At 33.5% G+C, this 23744-nt stretch overlaps 1 protein-coding gene across 1 annotated transcript; it reads left to right on the top strand.

Moving 5' to 3' along the window:
• Nucleotides 1–17865: 17865 nt before the first annotated feature.
• Nucleotides 17866–23330, top strand: PRR27 (proline rich 27). Its single transcript, XM_045989616.1, has 4 exons — nt 17866–17913; nt 19360–19383; nt 20812–20835; nt 22854–23330. The coding sequence occupies exons 1-4, from the start codon at nt 17866–17868 to the stop codon at nt 23328–23330; spliced, it is 573 nt and encodes a 190-aa protein (XP_045845572.1).
• The last annotated feature ends 414 nt before the right edge of the window (nt 23331–23744 follow it).

Raw genomic sequence — 23744 nt, 5'->3', positions numbered from 1 at the left:
TTGACACGAAGCAGGGGCTCTGGTGGTGAAGGTTTTAATTTAATGGATTCATTATAAAATGGTATGTTTCTCATAGCAGTGACCATGGGCCCCAAACATTTCAATAAACTGACCCTACCATTCTAGTACAGCTCTAAAGCGAAGTCATGCAGTTAAGCTAGTTCTCTTTTCTTCCCTAAGGAGTCTGCTGAAGTTCCCACAGAAGTAAGTGATTTTCATTCAAATAAAATGAATTACTATCAGTTAGCAATGTTTTCTTTTTGTGTATTTTCATAACAAGTGTTTCTGTTTTCCTAACAGAAAATTCAGCCCACTGTGGAAAAAACGACCTACCTACAACAACTGGTAAATTCCTTGTACAAATTATAGTTTTAAGCAAACCATCATACTACGGCTGTTTCTTCTCTGAAATGTTCACTTAACTCATTGTATCCCAATGAGATCATTATCCCCAAATTTGTAGTAGGTAATATTTTTCCCCATTTTTGTTACTTTTAATTTATAGATGTTACTTTGTTGACTCCAACTGATTTGGAAAGTTATAAACCTCAGAAAAAGAGTTTCAAGTTTAAATGATGGAAGTTAGATACCAACGCATTTGAGGCATCACATCACCGCCCGCTCAACTTCTGACAGTAGCACCTTAGACAGATGTCTCAAGAGTAAAGTTTTCCAGGCCACTCGTAGGAGGCCATCCTCTGTGAACTAGAGAAGTCTGCCTTGGGCACAAGAGAAGAGTACATGCTTTGGAGTCCGCAACTTGTGTTCCAACCATAATTTCACAAATTGTTACTTAACCTCTCCTAGCTACAGTTTTCTCAACAAAAAATGAAGATAGCTGTATTGGCCTTGCAGAATATTAGTAGATGATATGTATTTAATTATGTTAAAAATGCTTGGAACAAAAAGTGACAAGCATTATTATCATCCCCCTACACAGGACAGACATTCCCTCAAAAAACCTTTATAATATGAGCAGTCATTCTTTGAACACTTAAAAATGGGACTCTCCAAATGAAAACTCTCTTTTCAGGGAACTCTGATTATTATAAGGGGCATTCCTATACTTTTTTTAAAATGTCTCCAGTAGCATTCCCGCTTTGTACCACATTTAATTATCTGTGTATATCCAATAATTATTCCCGGGCAATGTTAAAGACCAACGGACATTTTATATACCCATTTATTTCTAGTCTCCATGAAATGAAAATTTTAAGGAAAGATGCCATTATCATTTCATATTTAATCTCTAAAAGAAAATCTGTAAAGTCAGATCAAAGGACTCTGGTATTTACTAGAATATTTATTAAGCCTGACAGACACAGATAGATATAGATAAATAGATAAATACAGCTGATAGCTATTTTATTTTATTTGCATTATATATTTATAAATAGAAGGCACTATGAAAACTGCTTTTTTTAACAGGTATAATCCTACATGGTAAGTAATGCTCAGTGAGATTAAGCAATATGATCGGGTCATGTATTCCCCAGGATCAAGGGAATTAAAGTTCAGTTCTATCTGACCCCAAAGACCAGTCTTCTTATACACACAGAGAAGAAATGACAGACACTGACCTTTTAAATCAAAAAATTTTCCATTTGCTTTCTTCTGCATTTGTTATTTTCACATAGGTAATGTTCTGGTGGTCTTAATTAAACAAATAATTTCCTTAATTCTGCATTTTACTATAAAGTAGACACAGTTACAGTAAGTTTTATGTGGCTAAATTATTCTTGTGTTAGGTAAATTTGCCACCATTTACAAATTATCTATGTAATTCGGTTCTGTCAAGATCGGCTTTGGGGAAAAAAAAAAAAAAAGATCGGCTTTGATCCATGGAGGAGGTATTGGAATAAATATTGATAATTTTCTTTCTCTCTAGAACAAAATCAACCGATTTTATCGGAACTTGAACTTCCTCCAATATATCCAGGCTTCTCATCAACATCAGATTGTTATGAATCCATGGGAACAGATTAAGACAAGGGCCTATGCCTTTGTTCCCACTGTGGTAAGTGCTGCTTTTTTTGTTTTGTTGTTTTGTATGAGTTTTTCTTTTTTTGTTTTTGGTGAGGGACCAGCTCAGAATAAAGATATGTAAAATGGCTAAAGACAAGTTACCTGAACAAGTTCTAACTTAGAATATAGAACAATTGTGCATAAAATTTTATAATCCAGAAATTAAATGACAAACCATACTGTCCAAATGTAGTAAAAAAATAACAATTGTAACCATAGTGACAAATAAGTAATTTCATTTAAATTCAACAAATATGTCCTAAATGTTTGCTCATCTATCACTTTGCTTGGTTCCTCAAATAATTTTTTAATATAAGAGGGGATAGAGTATCATCTTTATGCAGCAAAAAGACAGAAATGTGGAGCGCCTGGGTGGCTCAGTGGGTTAAAGCTTCTGCCTTTGGCTCTGGTCAAGATCCCAGGGTCCTGGGATCAAGCCCTGCATCAGGCTCTCTGCTCAGCAGGGATCCTGCTTCCTCCTCTCTCTCTGCCTACCTGTGATCTCTGTCTGTCAGATAAATAAATAAAATCTTAAAAAAAAAAGACAGTAATGTAAAAAAATGCAAGAAAGTGAAGTAACTTGCCCAAATTCCAAGTACTCTTCCATTTTATTTATAGAACAGTTTTGTCTTAAGGAACTTTTCCTCATATGAGAAATAAATAATAAAATTTCTCTTGTTTTTTTTTTAATATACATATGTACAGAACAGAGATCAGCTCTCCACCAGTGAGGTAAGGCATTTTACTATAAATATAATACCCCAGTAATTAGGAGATATTGTACACTTCTTATGCACTGCACTAGATGGTCTTTGTTCTAGTTTTTTTAAGCAATAAATTTAGATTTACAGAATATAGGGGAACAGAACTCCAGATCTCTAAGAAAAATTTTGGGAGGACAGAATAAAATCTACACATTCAAAGATAAATATTAGTCCTGTACTAGGATACTTTACCAAGAATTTTAGTACTACTTCTTTTTTTAAAGATCACCCATTAAATTTACTACCATACCAAGAGATCTGGTGTTTATCTTAAAGTTTGCAAATAAAGTGGGAGGAGTCCAAAGTATCATTCTGCAATAAGAACTCTAGTTCATCCAGAACCATATAAAGTACTATTGTCTACATGTCTTCCTGTATTCCACAAATGACTTGTCATTTCCACATCATCTGAAAAATAGCCTAGTTTTAGTCCTATTTAGTTCATCCTTGAGAATGAATAAAACTCCAAAAAAGAAAAGAAAAAAATAACAATTTTTAAAAATAAGATTGAAATGTATAATTTAAGGAATTTTTAAGGAATCTGGCAGCTTATCTCAGGAAGTAAATCAAAACAACTTATATTAAATATATATTAAAGATTATTTTTTATTTTGTTATAGCTATACAATAAATATTATTCATGTTATAGTCATATAAACAGTATAATAATGTGGTAATGCATACCAAATAACATTTATTTATTTATTTATTGGTCAATTAATGAGATGGGTCATTCATCATTTATTTAATAAATACGTATTTAGCTAGTACTATATCCCTTAAATGATCTTAGATCTTAGGGACACAAAGTGCTAATTTGTGTCACCACAGTGATCAAAAGAATCAATAAAAATTAGTTTACATTTATTCTTCCTCTTTACAAAAGAAGGATTTTTCCCTCTATATATTCAAGAGGAAATTACTTATAACCAATACAGTGAGAATAAAGTAACTATTTTTTTTATTTCTTTAAGGAAACCCCAAAGGAGAGTGTTGATATGATGATGCTGATTCTACATAAAGCTATATTTTATTCATATTTTTAAAAATAAATATTAAAATAGTAATAGGCCTATCTAAAATGCTCTTCCTTTAATAAAAAAGAATGATAATCTTAAGTTACTAGTTTTCTCAATTATCTTAAATTCTTTCAATTAAGTCCTTCCATGAAGTAAGACCCTTCCATATAGCATAAATATTATGTGGTTTCCACTGTTTCTTTTAAAAAAAAAAAACCTGGTTTTTATTATTTTTTGAACTGAAAACTTTACTACAATCCTTTTTTTACCTGTCATACTAATATCCTTATAATGTGAAAAAGATTTTTAATTTCAGAAATATTAAGAATATACTGCAAAGGATTCAATTACCTTGGTCCTCCAATTTGATGATGATTATGCTGATGATGATTTTTTTTCCTTAAGAGTTCTTCTAGCAGCTTATCTGGTACGAGAAAAGATACTTCTAAAATTAAACAACCTAACAGGTTATTGAGGAATACTGTACTTCCCTCCTGCTTGTTAATTATTTTAAGTAAATTAGGTATTGCTAATTTTTTAACAAAGTCACATCAAAATACCCAATAAGGAAATGTTGGAAATAAATAAAAACTTTATAAGAATATACACAGACCCAAAATTATTTTAGAGATTTGAAATGAACTGTCTACACAGCCAAAAGTTCTGTTCTATCTTATATTTTTGATCATGTATAGCTGAATTCTGGTTCATTGCAAATATGCATTTTTTTAAGTAAACCAACCAATGCCCAATCAGGATCCTACAATTACATTTATGATAGTTTTTACCCTGATTCTCTCTCATATTGTTTAGGGGACTGAATACTGGATTGGGTTATGAATTGGGTAAATCACAGGTACAAGAGCATTTGCTATGGTAGGAAAAAAAATTGATGAGCATAATGGGGAAAAATCTCAAGAGAAAATGATGAAGCATGTGTTGTAACCCAAGAGAAACATCTTTCTCCTCTTGTGCCTCAGAGGCGTGCTGTATCCTTTCTCTCCATCTCCAACTGTGGGCCTGTGGCCACTGATAAAACACAGCAGTCTTCCCAGAAATGGCAAGAAGGCTTTCCCACATACTCCACAGGCCTACTTCGTTTTTCTTTCTTCTCTCTCTTTCTCTCACTCATTCTCCCTTTGTCTATAGTTTGCATCTGCCTATCCTCTCTGAGACTTTGACATTATATGAACAATGTAGGTAAACAGAACATTGGAAATCAAAGGTATTTTCAGTCAAGTATCATAATGCTGACACAGAACAATGAATATTGAATAACTGACAATGAATATTGAAACTCACTTAATTCATAGTAAATTCCTATAAAGCAGCACTTTGTTTCTTGGCAGCCATGGCTTGGCCCTTAATTATTAAAATAATTAGCACTAATTCTCTACTATAATGAATAGATAAAATTACTAATGGGCTATCCATGTAAAGCTGATTTCTATTTTGTTTTCTTAAGGAGTCAACTGAAGTACCCACTAAAGTAAGTGACTTTCATTCAAACAAAATTAAAATATAACCCCATTATATTTTTTGTATTTATCACAGTTTATTTTTGTTATTAACAGAAAACTGGGCTGACTGAAGAAGAAAAGAATTACCAAAGAATTTGGGTAAATTTTCCCATACAAACATTTATAACATAACCAGACTGAATGAACATTGTTGAGTTATATTCTTCTCAACAGTTATTTTTAATAAATTCTCATTTCTATAAAACTCTTCCTTATACTCTGTCAAAATTGTTAGAAAAATATTCTCTCATAGTACTAACTATATCATTGCCATGTATCCACCCAACCATCATCTCCTGGTTATTCTGAAAATCCACTGCTAGTCCATGTTGTAAAAACAGGAAATTATTCTGAAGGTTCATGCCGTTGTATTTAATTCTAATTTTAATCCCTATAATATAATTTATAGTCAGGTCCTTACAGATGGCTCAAAATAGAACATGGAAGATAGGAATATATATTAATCGTAAAACAGGTGATGGCACTATGCCAAGTGCTCCATCTATATTAATTCATTTACTTCTACAAGGTCAGTGACACTCAGAAAGATTAATAATGGTTCAGTGTCACAGATTCTATTAAATTAAATCACATTTTTATGTATATAACTGTAAGGAAACTATATTTTCTACCAATCATGAAAATGCAACCACAATCTGAGGCACTTACCCTAGTAAATTGAGAAATTATCCTCTTGCCTTCTTACAAATACTTTTTCTTCTTCTTTAAGTATTTTGGCCTTGGGGTCTGAATTAACCAAAGAATCTTTTCAATTCCACAGTTCATTCTACAAATGGAAAAACAGAAACATTTTGCATGAATTAACTTTCTTTGGTTAGGTCTGTTTAGTATCATTTAGAATTTATCCAAACAAACCAAGTTTTAGTTTCTTTGGTCATGTTCAGGTATCATCTGGTACACGTGATATTAAAATAATTACTTATATTTTTTTCTAGAACAAAGTCAACCAATATTATCAGAAGTTCACCTTGCTCCAACATCTCAAGACTATTCCTCCATATCAGACAACAATGAAGCCATGGAATCAGATTAAGATAAATGCTTATCAAATTATCCCCACTCTGGTAAGCTCTCTCTTCTTATTTTACTTTTTTATTATGTTATGTTAGTCATCATACAGTACATCATTAGTTTTAATGTAGTGTTCAATGATTCATTATTTGCATATAACACCCAGTGCTCATTACAACATGTGTCCTTCTTAATACCCATCACCTGGTTACCACATCCCCCCCACCCACTCCCCTCTAAAACCCTCAGTTTATTCCCTGGAGTCCATAATCTGTCATGCTTCATCTTCCCCTCTGATTTCTCTCCCCTTCAGTTTTCCCTTCCTTCCCATAATGTCCTCCATGCTATTTCTTTATGCTCCACATATGAATGAAACCATATGGTAACTGTATTTCTCCGCTTCACTTATTTCACTCAGCATAATTCCTTCCAGTTCCAGCCATGTCTGTGCAGATGGTGGCTATTCATTCTTTCTGATGGCTGAGTAATATTCCATAGGAAATAGTCAACAAAACTAAGAAACAACCCACGGATTGGGAGAAGATATTTGCAAATGACATTACAGATAAAGGGCTGATATCCAAGATCTATAAAGAACCTCTCAAACTCAACACCCAAAAAACAAATAATCAAGACAAATAATGGGCAAAAGACAAGAACTTCTTTCTCCAAAGAAGACATACAAATGGCTAATAGACACATGAAAAAATGTTCTCCCTTTTTATTTTTAATTTAAAAAATAGAATTATTTTTTGTATTAAAAGTAAATTAAAGAAATGAAATAAAGAAAATTTCAACAGATTCTGTTCAGTAAAAGCTAAAACAAAATTAAATAAAAATTTCTAGGCTGGCAATTAAATTACAAATCATAAAGTACAAACACAGCTATAAAAATAATTAAAATGATAAATTGTATTTACATTAGATTTAAATCTCTGAAGTATTTGCTTATAAGATTTCAGTTGGTTCTTACAGCAGGATTTACTGGTAGGTGAAGATAGAGAATATTATTTTCATTTTCCATAAGTATCTAAAATTCTAAAAAGTAGTCCAAGCTCTAGTTAATATTTTTCTTTTATTTAATTTTTTAAAATGTGACTTAGCAAACATTCTTTTTCAACATGAAAAATAAGTGAGAAAGCAAGAAATTGAACTGAGAGAACAATTTAATATAAACAATATAAAATTTAGAATCAGAAGACCTGACATAAATAAGCTTTTGATTTTGAGTAAGTCACTTCATTCCTCAGGATATTTGTTTAAATATGACTTCATTTCTTTGATATACATGTAACATTTAAAGATATCTTCCTCATTATTAGAGAAAATAAGAATTTAGTATCTGTAGTTGAATGTGAGATTTCTAAAATCTATTCTAAATATTTGCATATATTATTTTTGTTTGTTATTATAAACATTTAGCTAAAATATGTCATTTCTTTCTCTTTTAAAGAGACACCTTTAAGATTTTTGAATTGACAACTTCTACTTGCTTGTGGTAAGTGCTTTTATGCCTAGAATTTAAACAATAATCTAAAATAGAATTGGCTTTTTTAAAAAGATTTTATTTACCTATTTGAGAGAGAGAGAGAGAGAGGGGTGAGGGGCAGAGAGAGAAGCAGGCTCCCTGCTGAGCAAGGAGCCCAATGCAGGACTCCATCCCAGGACTCCAAGATCATGACCCGAGCCAAAAGCAGACCCTTAACTGCCTGAGCCACCCAGGCACCCCTAAAGCAGAATTGTTATGTGAAGAATGTGACCTTAATATTGTTAAGTAATATAGTTTCAATTTTAATTAAATGGTATTTAGGCTTATGAACTATTTTATACTTTGTGTACACCTTCTTGATTCATTAATGTAACTTACCTGTGTAACTTTTTCGTGCATGTTTTATGAATATTTTATAAAATATATTATCATAAATTAACTAAGAAAATAAATTATAAGAAATTTTCTCTGTAGCTGATGATGCATTCAGCCAGAAGCATCAGTAGAAACTATCTAGGTGGAAACTATCACAAACTTAATGTTCACAGAGATGTGTACCCATGTCTTTGAATTGAGCCAAGAAGTGCAGACTCAGCATTTCTGTTTGGTGAAAGATGTATAATACCAAGACAGTTTCCTAGACAAGTCAAGCTGCTCTAAAAGAAAATCATTTTCTCTGGGAAAAAAAAAATCATCGTTTTTTATACCTTAGTTTTTCTTAGTTTCTTTTCCTTGCTATTTTGTCCATTGCTTTAAAGCCAGGTGGAAATCCAAGGAAACGAATGCATATCAGTGTTGCTTTTATGTACTCACATTTAATTTTTCTTATATGCTCCCTGCAGTATAGGCTATCTCCTATCTTAGAATTCTGACTCATTCAATTTACCTTCTTGTTCTTTTTATATGCCCTGCAATAGGACGAAGTAGGTTTCAAAGAAATTAGTAATAACAGTAATTTATTAAGGATTTTACCATGTGCTGGTTACTGTTTTGAGTCCTTTGCTTATATTAACTACTTTCATGCTCACAAGAAAATCTAAGAGGTAGTTAATATGATGAGCTAATTTGAGGTAAGGAAACTGAGGCCCGTTGGGGGTTAAATAAGTTGTTTGTGATCACCCTGCAAAAGCCAAAGCACCAAGTCTAATACAGATTTTTGGCCCTAAAGGTCAAACCTTCCCCTGCTCAAGTCAAACTGTACCCAAAGTCCAGATAGGGTATTTATTGAAAGGGCACTTTTAAACTTTAGGTACACTGTCACAAATTTGATTCTTCCTAATGAATGAGAAAGAGGCAACTTCATGAAATAATCTTTTATGAGGAAGATACTAACAACTACTATAGATAAGAACTAAAACTACAGTTGTATTTTATAAATAGCAATATTCCCTTTGTTATCATTATTTATATATTTATTGTACACTTTTAAAAAGCTGATCATGTGCTCCATCATGTGAGAGACATGAGATAGAAATGATACCAAACTTACCTTCATTAAGCTCTGTTCTAGACAAGGACACAGAAATGGCGATATGGTATACTAAAAGCTAAGTTAGAGGCATGAGGATATGGTGGTACAGAAAGGTCAAGTTATGCATCAGAGTTAAGTCCTAAACTAAGTTCTTTCATATAATTAGACTAACCAAAGCAGTGGCAGGAGAAATAATGAAGCAAAAAATACCAAATTGACAGAAAATTTTAAAAATTATAAAATAGAGAAAATAAATGTATAATAGATTCTGAAGAATTTAATAATTACAAAGTGATTTCTTAAAATATTATCCCAAAGCCATTCTACATAATTAAATTCCTTTAACAAAATCTAGATTTCAAGTAGATCAAAAGGGTTAAAATATAAGCAGTAATATTTTATATCTAATAAACTATTTGGAAAATAAAAGTAGTTAAATATGCCTTCAAATGGTAAATATTTACATTTTTAATAAATGTAAATATTTACATTTTAATGTAAAATATTTACCATTTAATAAATGTAAATATTTACCATTTAATAAATAAAGGCAAACACTACTTTTGTATGCTAGACTGAAGAACCTATTAACTTTCATTCACTTAATTGTTCAACAAATAGTTATTAAAATCCCACTATGTGGGGCGCCTGGGTGGCTCATTGGGTTAAAGCCTCTGCCTTCGGCTCAGGTCATGATCTCAGGGTCCTGGGATCGAGCCCCACATCGGGCTCTCTGCTCCTTGGGGAGCCTGCTTTCTCCTCTCTCTCTGCCTGCCTCTCTGCCTAGTTGTGATTTCTCTCTGTCAAATAAATAAAATATTTTAAAAACTCCCACTATGTGCTAGATATCATTTGAGACACTAGAAAATAATTAACTAATATTAGTTATAAATAATAACATTCTGCCAGACTAGAGTGGATGAGAGTTTGTGTGGTTCTATATACAAACACACATTATTTCTGGAGATCAGCCTAGTAGATAACACAGTACTGTCTTTTTCCTTTTAGGTTTGACCAGAAAAATCTACCTTCTACATTTTCTTATCTATAATATTTCTTCATACTACCAGCTTGGACAGACCTGTTAATAAGACAAAAACACTGAGCCAAAGGAAGACTGTGCAGAATATTTCCTGAGTCATTACACTTTTCCTGTTAATTCATGTTGAATATACTGCGTCTGTATTGTGGTTTCATACAAACTGGGCTGATGATTATGTAAGATGTTTTCATCATTCTTTCCGAGGTGGAAAACCACCTTTCTTTCCCCCCCAAAATAAAATTTCAATTGCATTCTTTGGTGTGTAATCATCATTTCCATTGTTCATCCTGGCCCATGAGGCTACGAATGATAACATAAAGAGACCTTTACCAATTGACCTTTTATGAGCTTGGCTATCACTGACATAACTTTGCACTGAGATTTTACTTCTCATAATGGATAACCTTGAACACTACTAATTATATTTCCCAACCACAGCTGGGTTGACGGACTATTCAGCCATCAACCTACCATCTTTCTCTTTATTCATGCTCATAATGTGCCACAGCCTCAATCCCAAAGTTTACCAGAGCCCTCAATCCTCCTCTCAGTTCACATTGTCCCACTGAAGAAACGGGTCAGGCATTGAGAATATAAATCTTCCAAGGCCTCCTATTAATGGTATTGAACAAATGAAGAAACACAAAGAGCAAATGAGTGGGCACATGCATGTATTATAAGGGAAAACTCTAAGGGGATGAACACATCCAAAGAAGACAGAGGGAAGGGAAGTTAAGGGAAAGTAGAGCCGAGGTCAGAAAGGAGGGATAAATATGAAAGCTATTGAGCTTAGAAGTTTGTGTTATGCATTTGGTTGTGATGGGAAAATCGGGGGAGGGGGGGAGGTGGTATTCACAGGGGGAAGATCGGGGGCAGGGGTCGGTATTCACAGGAGAGTGACATTGTAAGAGGTGTGTCTTTCGTGAAAATATATGAAAACTGAAGACTTTTTCTTTCACTTCATAGAATATTCCAATCCATTTTGCCCTTCCATTATTTTCCATTCTATTCAATCTCCCTTAGCTTCATTTCCTTTCTTATTCAGGTTGAACACTAAAGGGTTGGGTTTTTTGTTTTGTTTTGTTTTTTGGTTTTTTTTTCCAGAAGGAAGTAACATATGACAAATACTTTGAAAGGGTGGAACAGGAAGAAGCTAAGAGAAGTTTTCTTTGTTTTCATAGAACACTGCATCCCTTAACACTCTGATTATATTCCATTCTCTCTATTCCTTATCGGGAATTCCCTTTCTTACACAACCCAGACTTTATCCTTGACTATTTCAAACATTATCTTCATACTATATGTAACTCTTCTGCCTCTCTGCACTTAATCCTGTCGGGAAAACTCCCAACCATGAACTCAATGTCTACCACCACTCCCTCCAAGCAGCTGAATCTTAAAGTAAGTTAATTTTCTGAACTTTTTTTTGTCACCAAAGAATGTTTATCAAACTTTGTCTTGTTGGCATTAGAGTTAGCTGCCTTCCTCAACACTCTTTATACTTTCAGTTAATCCTACTAAAAAAACAACCTCTCTATTTTGTAGATTAAATAGTCTTGAGTCTATCAAGCCCAAACACTATCCACCACTACTACAATACTTCAATAACTTGATAAATCTCAACATAACTTGTCTCCTTCAAGTTTCAAATAAACTTTTTGTCAAAGCTAATAGCTCTTTTGATGCTTTTAAAAATTTTCTTTGTAATCTCTCCTTTTTAATAGATTGTGGTAAAAGTAATAATGATGATGATTATAATACATGAAACTAAGCAGTTATGTGCAGGGTAATTTATATATTTGCCTCAATTAACCTTATAATTATTACATTACTAATAATGATTAACACTATACCTTACAGGTGAGGAAACTGTATTAGAAAATGAATAAGTTGCCCCCAGGTGCACAATTCTACTTGGACCTATTAATATTTCCTTTATGGTAATTCTTATAATTCTTTCTTTGGCATTTCTTCTAGGTATTTCACATGGACGTCTCTTCTTTACACAAACATTGGTATTTTCAAGGACTCTGACCTCAGCCACTTCTTTTTAACTATACATATTTTTCCTATATGAGCTTATCCACTTTAATTATTTTAATTGCCACATACAATTAGCCAATTAAAATCAGCTCCTAATTCTCTAGATTCAACTCTGTAACTGCTGTCCCTCAAATTAAGATGGGTGAACCAAACTCAGTCCTGAATATTTCCATATTTCTTGACTTCCCAAAGGAAAATGTAAACAATATGAGGAGCAATGTAAAAGCATTGCTAGTAGTCAAAACATTATCCCTAGTAGTCAAAACATTATCCAGTATTCATGAATTCACAGGTTATTCCATATATTACATACTTAATATTTTATTATATTAAACTAAACTGGAGCATAGCAGCTATCATGGCTACTTTTTGAGATCAGTAAATCATTTTCAAGGCTTTGTCAGAGTTAGTCTCTCCACATTCAAGCTAATTTCATTGATAATTGGAAAAGATTTAAAAAATATTAAAGTAGGAAGACATTACAAAAATATGGTCATTGCTTGCATACTTATGGCAATAATACTTTGTAGTACATCTTTATTGAGTAAGTTAAAAACCTTGACAATTCCAGGACTGTAGCTGCCATTAACAAAAGAAAATTCACCCTATTTCCATTACTACAAAAGCACAGGATGTGTTCTTGTCCATCACTATTCTTAAATCACCTACTGTCTGTTCAGTATGATATTGTACATAACAAGAGAAGGCTACTGTTATGCTCATTTTTCGTGTCCATTCTTTCCAACTGTCAAATATATTCCACAGGTTTCCTATACAGTTGAATCAAAAAAATAATGAACTTAATAATACCCATTTTTTAGTACAACGATCTGAAGTAGAGGTTAATTAAGTTTATACCTTTTTAACTTCTTCATTCACAAAAAAGTATTATCTTTGGAGTTTTAAATTCCAAAGGCCTTATTTTAATGTTGTCCCCAACTACCTTTTACCCACTGGGTTGCTTTTCTCATATTCTCTAGGGTCTAGAACAGGACTAGGTGACCAAGTGAATGATCAAGAGAAGGAAAAAAGGAAAGAAAAAAGAAGAAGGGAAGGAAGGAAGGAAGGAAAGGAGGGATGGAGGGAGGGAGGAAGGAAACAGATCTTCAAATTCTGTGGTTCTTTCCCGGGCTATATTGAGTCTACAATGAGCCAAATCAAATGCATTCTTTTTCTTTGTTAGTGAACTTTTGATTTCTAGCATTTCCATTTCATTCTTTCTTACACTTTCCCTCTCTGTGCTGAAACTATCTACGTAATCTTGCATCTTATCTACCTTACCATTAGTCTTCGATATATTACTCAAAACTATTGAAACTCTCTGTTTGAGAGTTCCAACAAATCAGTTTAATAACTGACTTTGGTTCTGATGATTGCTTTTTTTAATCCATAGACTGTTTTTCTTTTCCTTGCCTTCCTATATGTCTTCTAATTGTTACTGAAGACCAGACTTATTCCACAGTTCAGTAGATAATAAAGTTAATATTTTAATGGTTTTACATGAGCACTTTCCCTTCTGTGAAGCCATTAGTGGGGAGAAGGGTTATGTTCATTGATTCCACAGAAAGAAAATTATATACTTGGAAAGGAGGGTTCTCTGATCCTAACATATAGCACAGCCCTTACCATGATTCAAGAGGGTATCAAGCTAAATCACTCCACATAACTCTGATTATGTCTTGGGCACTACCAGTCAATAAGATGTTTTTAACACTTCTTATATTGCATATTACTAGAAATACTTGGTTGTCAATAATAAATTTACAGGACAGAAGAGCTCTTTCAGTTTTTAATTTTTATGCATAGTAGGTGATTCATGTTTGTAACACTAATACAAAAAAACCACCACCCTGTTATTTTTTTAACTATTTACGTTAATCCATTTTATTTCAGGTTTAACATAAAACAAATCAAGCATAAAAGTCTTCGTCACACTTTCTAGAAATGTCAAAATTCAATCAAGTCATAAATACATGCAAAGTGTATTTACTGATTAAGTTTAATGCAGTTCCTAAACTTGTCTTTTACTGTCACATGATGGGAACTTCCCTATTTTTATGATTGTCTAAAATGAGGGGAGTAATTTATAGCCAAATAAGCAAATAGATAGGTTTTTATTTTTTCAGATATCATGCTGATTTATTTCAAAACAAAAAAGGCAACATTAAATTAAAGACTCCCTATAAATACCCCTAGAGGAAAGGGAGTGAGGCATAGTGTCCAGAGCAAGATCAGATCTACAGTCTTTAGCTTCTGTCCTGGAAACAAGGTATCCCACAACCCTGATATAAAGATGCTTCCATTTGTAAAAGACTCTCTCCTAAGTCTCAGTTAGACAGACTTTCATAGAGTGCCTATAAATGCGTATTTACATCCTCTCCTGGTTTGCAGAAGTTAGTTACACAGGGTGTTGTTTAAATCTAATCCACCACAAGTCTGAATGATCACTTCAAGACTACACAAGAGAAGACTCATCAGGGGAATTTTTTTTTTTTTAATAACCAGGCTCAGAATGGACTCAGGAGTTCACATAAACCGTAAAAGGTTCTACTCAGGTACTCTCATGTTCTTCTGAAGAACTGAAGAGTGGGGCAAGTCATCCCCTCTCCATCAAAGCTATTTGAAGGAAGAAAAAAAAAAAACTGAGGAGAAGGGAAAATCATTATTTGAATGAGATATCAATGCTTTTTCCCTTCTGGAGAATTCTAAAATACTAAATCACAAGTGATATGTGAATAGATAAACTGAGACAGTGAGACAAGGGAGAAAAGAATTTTAAATTTGCTAAATGTGGGATTTTTCCATTCTCAAATGATTTTTTTAGAACTCTAAAATTATAATTGAGTTATCCTTTGTTGGCTGTTAATTATTCCAATAGGAACACTTTATCTTTTTATATTCTTTGTGAAGAAGAAATACTTGTTCATTATTAATAGAATTGCTAATGCATAAGAGCTTCATTAAGTTAATAATCACATTAAGACAAAAGTTAAATTAAGTAAAACTGTGTTCTTGAGTTATTTATCATATAATAATTTAAGCTGGTATTATTTGAACCAGTTATATAGAATTTCTGCTCAAAGCACACTAAAAAAAGGTGAATGTGCATTTTCTCACATAGTTTCTTTTATTTATATTTATCTATGTTTTGGGGCAATTACATATAATCAAATTGATAGGTTCCCAAAATAATAGTAGGATAAGGCAAGAGGTCTCCTAAATTATTCAAGTGCCATATATTAGATAATTAACAGACAACATAATATGTGTGTGAAAATCTGGCTCCAGCCAATTAAATCCTCCTATTTCAGAAACCCAGAGAAGGTTAACAGAAATGATTTTAGAGAGATCAATAAATACATCAGTTAACTTTATATTGTTAATCTTTAGATCACACATGCTGTACAATGAAGTACAGGCTAATTTTATTTATTTATTTATTTATTTATTTATTTGACAGAGAGAGAGGTCACAAGTAGGCAGAGAGGCAGGCAAAGAGAGAGGAGGAAGCAGGCTCCCCGCAGAGCAGAGAGCCCGATGCGGGGCTCGATCCCAGGACCCTGAGATCATGACCTGAGCCGAAGGCAGCGGCTTAATCCACTGAGCCACCCAGGTGCCCCAGTACAGGCTAATTTAAAAAGAACTGTTCTATACTGAAGAATAAGATATTATCTTCTTTAGGTATAAATTCATATTTTTGTTTCACCAATTAACATTTTTCTTTTCTTTCTACAAAAATGTTAAAATATACCAAAGGGAAATTTTAGCACTATAAACAATTTTAGGAGATTTGTTTGATTGCTTAATTTTTTCCTCCATTTGTTTATAATATGACTCATTCTTTTTTTTTAATAATATGACTCATTCTGAAAGGATTTAAGACAGCTTGCAAAATAAGTAAAACAGAATTTTTTTAAAATGATATAGATATTTTGATAAGGGAAAAGCAAGACCAGAGGAAATAATATAAAGCCAGAGATGCAGGAAGATTCCCAAATAAGGCGCCATAATGCCCTGTAGAGTTCTAAATATGGCTAAGAAATTTGACTCTGAAATTCCTGGGAGGCAAGAAACAAAAATAAATGTAAAAACAAGAGATAAATCATATCAACATACCTAGGACATGAAAGTATATCCAGAGCTCCAGAAAACCTTGGGTATTGGGACCTGTCAGGAATTTCTCCAGTGCTGTTTATAGGAACAGAGAATGAGGCACAGATCTTTGTCCCATATATCTTTACGACTTAAAAACAATGGTAAAACCTATTGGTTTCTTGCTTTTGTAGTCTCTCAAGAAAAAAACAGACATATAATACCAAAGAACATTATAGCAAAGACCATCCAATATGTGGTCAAACCATGTGGAACAAGTAAACAGATGATCTAAAATTTTAAAAAATATGTTTTGAGAAACGGATGGAGTATATAATTTCCTGAGCTACTCCCAAGAATAGAATTCTGCAGCCTAGGTCTTGTTATGAATAAAACACTAAAGCATTCATGGTCTCATCAAAAACTTGAAAATATTTCATGTTATTGGAATATATTTAGCATATAAGTAATACATTCTCACTTCACAAAAATATATATACTATAGAGGATAAAATGAAATTATGGAAATTATTTTAAAAATCAGACATCATCTAATTAGAAATGACCCATTAAATACTTCAGCTATATTTAACATCTGAATATTCATTTGACAATATATTATGAACCTGATATCATTATTAATAAAATACTTCTTGGCATTTATATTTTTCACACTTTGAGATATTAATGTTTATATAAGTGTCATGTATATACATTTTTAGGTAAGAGTGGAGATAATTTATGTTTTGGGGGAAGGGAGAAGACAACCAACTAGAGATAGACTTTACTTTCTTTGAAGAAAAGTTAGCCTAATCAAGACACACACCTGAATATAGGGTTGCCCCACCACTTTTCAGAGAGAGAGGGAAAAAATGGATGAGTAAGAGCCTAATGGGTTATGCCACAGCATGCAGTGGCAGCAACATTAGGACTGGAAATTTTTTCAAGTGGTTGATATTAATCTCCCAATTATTCTGTAAAAAGAAAATCCTAATACAGCACCCACAGAATGGCTACTTTTAAGCAATTTTATTTCATAGTAAGCACTCCATGACAAATTAATTGCAAAAATGTATCCCTAGACAACTAAATGAGTTCACTCCCTCTTAAAGAAGTTTAGTTTAGAAGCCAACTGATTGTTGAAGGACATTTCAGAAAAGGGTAATTTTGTTTTAGCATCATTCCTATTAGGTAACAACAGTAGTTAATAGCATAGGACCAAATTTTCTGTTGGGGTGCTTGTAATCAGACTAACAAAACCATGCATTCTTTTGTCTCTCTCTAGGAGAAGAGAAATAACTAAGATATATATAGTATCTTTTCTGAAACAACCACTTTATAAAATTAGTCTTCATAAGCTCACTCAAAATGAAGCTTCTACTGTGGGCCTGCATCTTTTATGTTGCTTTTGCAAAGGTGAGTGAGGAAATAGACTTTAAATTATAGCAATAGTATAACCATCGAACAATCCTAGATAGGAATTCATGTCATTGACATAAGTTGGTATAGCACCGATAACAACAACGCAGAGAGAGATGCTAATGGGCATCAGGTTTGTTGTGCCAAACTTTTCAAAAGATATTTTAAAAAGCAAAACAATAAAGTGTTATCTAAATGACTAAACAGCAAGGAAAAGAGGTTAGTTCAAAAATGTAGTGGGCTAGAGGAGGACAAAGTTAGAGGCAGCCAGAATGCCATGTAGATTGTTTGAACAGAGTTTATATCTTCAAATTATAGAAAGCTGGGTTGGGCTTCTTCTGGCAGTGATGTTCCTTTGCTGGAAGTGTTTCGGTAGAGTCACAAGGAATACCTGATTCAACAGACATAATGACTCTCAATGCAGCATAAGGAGATGCAACTGTGATGTAAGAGATGGCTGATGGAAGATTCTTCGTCCCAGCCAATGAGTGTGCTAAACAGCCTCTTTCGTCAGAGGAGAAAATTATGACACTTACCCACAGAATGGTTTTGAGCATTAAATATTTATCCAAAGTGTTTAACAGAGTATCTAGGCCTCAAATGCTACTTTGTATTATTAATATTATGATAATATTATATATATTTGTATTATTAATATATATTTTTGTATTTGTATTATATATTATTACTTTGTATTATTTATTATCATAATATTAATAATATTAATATCGTGATAATATTCATACTATTGAAATTATTGTTATCATCCTGGCAAAATTTCAAGGTATTTTTATATCTCCCAAAATTACCTGAATTAAACTCTAATTCTTAAAATAGTAAATGATGAGTTTCTATACTATTTTTCATTCTTGTGCATAATCTGTGGTGAATTCATAAAATACACTGAAGCTTAATTGGAGAATGAGTGACTATATGATCCTTGTGCAAGTGTAAACAAGTGGCACTTAGAAGTGAACGTGCACACACACACACACACACACACACACAATGCAAACAAAGCTTGAGAGTGAAAGACAGCAGCGAAACCAGATATATGAATAACAGCCAGATGGTCTTTCAGATTTACAGATTACAGATCCAAATCCTTCAGCAAAAGTAAAACTTTCTAAGACAACTAATGAGGTCAAAAATATGGGTTGATCTCAGGTGGAGCCCACAGAGTCAAGAGTCAGCTCCCTGTTCACTGGGGAGTCTGCTTCTCCTTCTCCCTCTGCTCCTTTCTCCACCCCATACCCTCCCCCCTCCAGCTTGTGCACATGGGCGCTCTCTCTCTCTCTCTTTCAAATAAATGAATAAAAACTTTTAAAAACAAGAAATAAACTGTACTATTAAAAGTGTACAAATTCAGCAGCAATATGGAAATCTGGGTACAGATGTTTCCAAATAAATAACCACAGTGAATTAATTTTTCCTTTGTTTTAGAAGCCTTTCCACTTCCCTGATGAGGTAGAACTCTTTTCATTTACATATGAATGTATTTGATTTTACCTTAAAGTGTATTTTAAAGTCTCTGATTCCTTTACACTGTAGCTTTGTGACTACTATTGCTGTTAAAATATTAGTGCTGTTCATCTATTTTTATTTGAAGAAAAATGTTTATGGAATACAAATGTAGAAAGGTTTCGAAAATAACCGTGAAAATGAAAACAGTATGAGATATTCTTTTTATTCTTTTGAATTTCTTATAAGAGTTAATTTATTACTCATGAGAAACTAGGGACCTGTGGTCACAATACAAGTTCTGACGTTTGTCTCTGAACACTCTGAAACCTTCATCACCTGTGCAGCACGCATCATACTTAAGGATGAAAATATGACGCAAATGGAAACAATTTTAACTCAGCAATTCAGGAAACCAAACTAAATTGAAAAGAAATGTTATACATAACATTAAATGATTTTTTCTTCCTTTTTTATTTGAGTATCATTGGCACACAACATTGTATTAGTTTCAGGTGTACAACATAGTGATTCAACTTCTCTATACGTTATGCCATGCTCACTGCAGGTATATCTACAACCCGTCACTACGAAGTGCTATTATGATATCATTGATTAAGTGCTCTAGGTTGTGTCTTTCATTCCCATGATTTACTCATTCCATAAGTAGAAGTCTATCTCCCAATCCTCTTCACCCATTTTGCCCTCCTCCCTCTCCCTTTCCCTCTGGCAATGATCAGTTTGCCCTCTGTATTTAAAGGTTTGATTCTACTTTTTGTTTATTCATTGCTTTGGTTTTTATATAATGTTAAATTTTAATGAGGAAGCTGGACTGACTGGGAGACACAGTAACTAGGTCTGAACAAAGAAACCTTGTTTGTTCTTTCCAATACTTAAGATCCCAATATATAGCACAGGGGACAGCACATAGTAGGCACTCATCTTACACTTTTTAAAAAATAAATCCTTGAATATCCACCAAGAAAAGACTTAAAATATCCCAAATCCACTGAGGAACAATCTGCGTCTATTGAGAATTTATTTTATAAAGGCTTGTTTAGTCACAGGGGTAATAAACACGAATGATGCTCTAATGTAAATATTGGGTATACATAAGCCAATTAAGCACTGTATGTGAAAGTTTACAAATGAACATGAATGAGAAATTTAGTGCTGGTGTAGAAACACTGGTACTAATAGAATATTAATATTGGCCATTGCATATCTATTTTGTAAGAATGTATTTAGAAAGCAGAAGAGTCCACATAGTCATAGGAAAACAAGGCAAACAACTATCACTTAAGAAAGAAAATTCCAAGTTGCTTGGACAGTTTTGTCAGTTACAGTCACTCTGAATGTAGGTAGAGATCTAAAGAGTGGTATTTTTCAGTGGCATGAAATTTAACACAAACATTATTTTCTTTGTTGTTTTAGAAAGTTCTCTCATCTGGTGAAAAGGTAAAATATGTTCTTATTTATTTATATTTTAAGATATTAAAATGTAGTCTATATTATTTTCTTTTTTAAATAGCATTTTCAAAAAATAGTATTTTCTATCTAATAATGTTAAATAATTCAGTATTACTTTTTTTTTTCCTTGAAAAGCTAAGTAATTTAGAAATGCATTCTTTGCTTGGTTATGATGGGTCATTAAAAATGCATGTATAAATATAAGCATATGTGTATTTATATATCCTATAATTTTCCTATTCATAGTGGTATCTTATCCAGTTTCACTGCCTGCACTTTAGATTAAATGCTTTAAACTGGAATTTAAAGTTACATATCACAGAAAAGTACTGTTGATAAAGAAGGCAATATTTTCGGGGCATCTGGGTGGCTCAGTGAGTTAAAGCCTCTGTTTTCAGCTCAGGTCATGATCCCAGGGTACTGGGATCCAGCCCCACATTGGGCTCTCTGCTCAGCGGGGAGCCTGCTTCCTCCTCTCTCTGCCTCTCTGCCTACTTGTGATCTTTGTCTGTCAAATAAATAAATAAAAAATCTTAAAAAAAAAAAAGAAGGCAAATATTTTCTAACAAATATGAAAACTGGATCTATGTTCATCAATGGTATCTGCCATTGACAAATTAGCTTATAATATATGTAAAGAAAATGTCAACTGGCCAGCATTAACATAAATATGTAAGAAATATAAAAGTCTATAATATTTTTTAAATATTTATGTTACAAATATTTAAGATTCTTTAAATTATAAGTGAGCTATGCACTGAATCAAAGAATCTAGGATCTTGATACATGAACTAATATATACCAAAACTACATGAAAATTTTATGATAGGAAATAAAATTTTGTGGATGGGAGACCAAGAAATGTCTTAATTTTCTGTAAATGCCTACATGATTTTGTGACCTTGGACCTCCCTACCAGCCTCACATACATGTAACAGGCAAATCTGGGGCAACTGAAGTTTGTAGAGGTCCTTCTACAGAAAGAAACCATTTGAAATTTAGTAGTGAATGCTGAGCAAAATTTATGATCTCTCATTTAAAACACAAACAGCACAGGGAAAATTAAATGTGAAAAGCCAGGGGTAGATATTGCAAAATGCTCACCACATTAAGTTCAGCTAACATCCATCACCATACAGTTACAATTTTTTTTCTTGTGATGTCAACTTTTAAGATCTACTGTCTTAAGAACATTCAAATATACAATACGGTATGAACTAAACTCAATTATATCTCAATTTTTTTTTTTTTTTGAAAAGCCAGTGGTCATCCACATGCAGTCTGGTTTCCTTTTTTTTTTTCTTTTTTTTAAAGATTTTCTTTATTTATTTGACAGACAGAGATCACAAGTAGGCAGAGAGGCACGCAGGGAGAGAGGGGGAAGCAGGCTCCCTACAGAGCAGAGAATCCAATGTGGGGCTCGATCCCAGGATCCTGGGATCATGACCTGAGCTGAAGGCAGAGGCTTTAACCCATTGAGCCACCCAGGTGCCCCCAGTCTGGTTTCCTTCTTAATAACAATTAGAGATGCTTGACCTTGATGAGCGGACTAGGATGTTATAGGATGGGAGAAGAGATCCAAAAGGTGCCTGAAAGAGTTATATCTAAGTGAATGCTTCAGTGGGGCACTAAGACGTCTGCGGGCACTAAGGCTGGGCAGAGGGTACAGAGAAGGAAGCCTGGAAATACCAAGTCTGTACTGGGCAGACACTTTCCTTCTATTTTCCTCCTAGACTAAGCTGGTATACTGTTCAGTTTATAAGACTCTAATTTGCCTTAACACAAAATATTTCTCCCAAAATTGAGATTTATTCAGTATTCTCAAGAAATTAATACTTTCTATCACAAAAATTATGGAAATATATTAGCCTTAAGAAAGAGACTAAATTGGAATTCTCAAAAAAATCTTCACTCCCTGTAGAGCATCATGGTCATAACTTGGGTAATATATAGATAACATAGGTATAAACAATCAACTTTAACTGACTTCTTTGCTTCTCCTTTAGGATTACAGTGGCAATCATCACCCTCTTAACCCATCTCTGAATATTCCTTATTCCACATCAGACAATAATTTTGCTCCTCCTTTTCATCCTTCAGGGACTGAAATCCCCAATTACCATGGGAATCCTGACCCTGATTCAGGGGGACCCTCATATCCCTGGATTCTCAGTTCTCCTGGAGCTCTCCCCTACCACAGTTCTAGTTTTCCTGTAACTACTTGGCTGTCCTCCTCCTCTCCTCCTACTCCTCCTCAGAAATCTTCCCTCTTTGCCCTTCGCTCAAGTACACTTGGAGGACCTTTTTTCCCAGTTAGTGCTCCAATGCCTGAGGCTGCTGAACCTTACATAGCCACACCTCTTAGAGCTGTACCTACTACACCTCCCAACCCAAAGCTTATTGCTGTTGAGCCTGGGCCCTTAGAGCCTGATGACGCAGAGCCTGTGGCTTCAGAACACCAGTCTTCTACTTCCCTGGATTAGGTGGGTTGCCTAAACCTTATTCCCATAATGCAAGGAATTTGTAGGAGAGAAAAGAAACTGAATCTCCCCATAAGCAAACAAGTATCACTTAAACATTTTGAACAGCGTTATGAAGATTCAATTGGCATACAGCAAACTACAGGTACTGAAAAGGTTTGCCATGGTAAGTTTCAACATATCTATATACCAATGGCGGGGCGGGGAGTGGAATCCCACTCTCCTCTTTCTCCTTTCGCTAATCCATTTTCTGTCCTTACAGATTGGCTCGCATTTTCTAGAACTGCATGTAAACAGAATAATACTGTAAATACTCTTCCGTGTCTGCCTTCTTTCACTCAACATAATTATTTTGAAATTTGTCCATGTATTTAAGTATATAGTAGTTGTCTTATCTTTTTTTTTTTCAGAGTAGCA

This window comes from Meles meles, chromosome 2 (assembly GCF_922984935.1).
Source record: "Meles meles chromosome 2, mMelMel3.1 paternal haplotype, whole genome shotgun sequence".
NCBI classification, from domain to species: domain Eukaryota; kingdom Metazoa; phylum Chordata; class Mammalia; order Carnivora; family Mustelidae; genus Meles; species Meles meles.
Note: the sequence above shows the minus strand (reverse complement) of the source record. Positions and strands in the feature narration are given on the sequence as shown.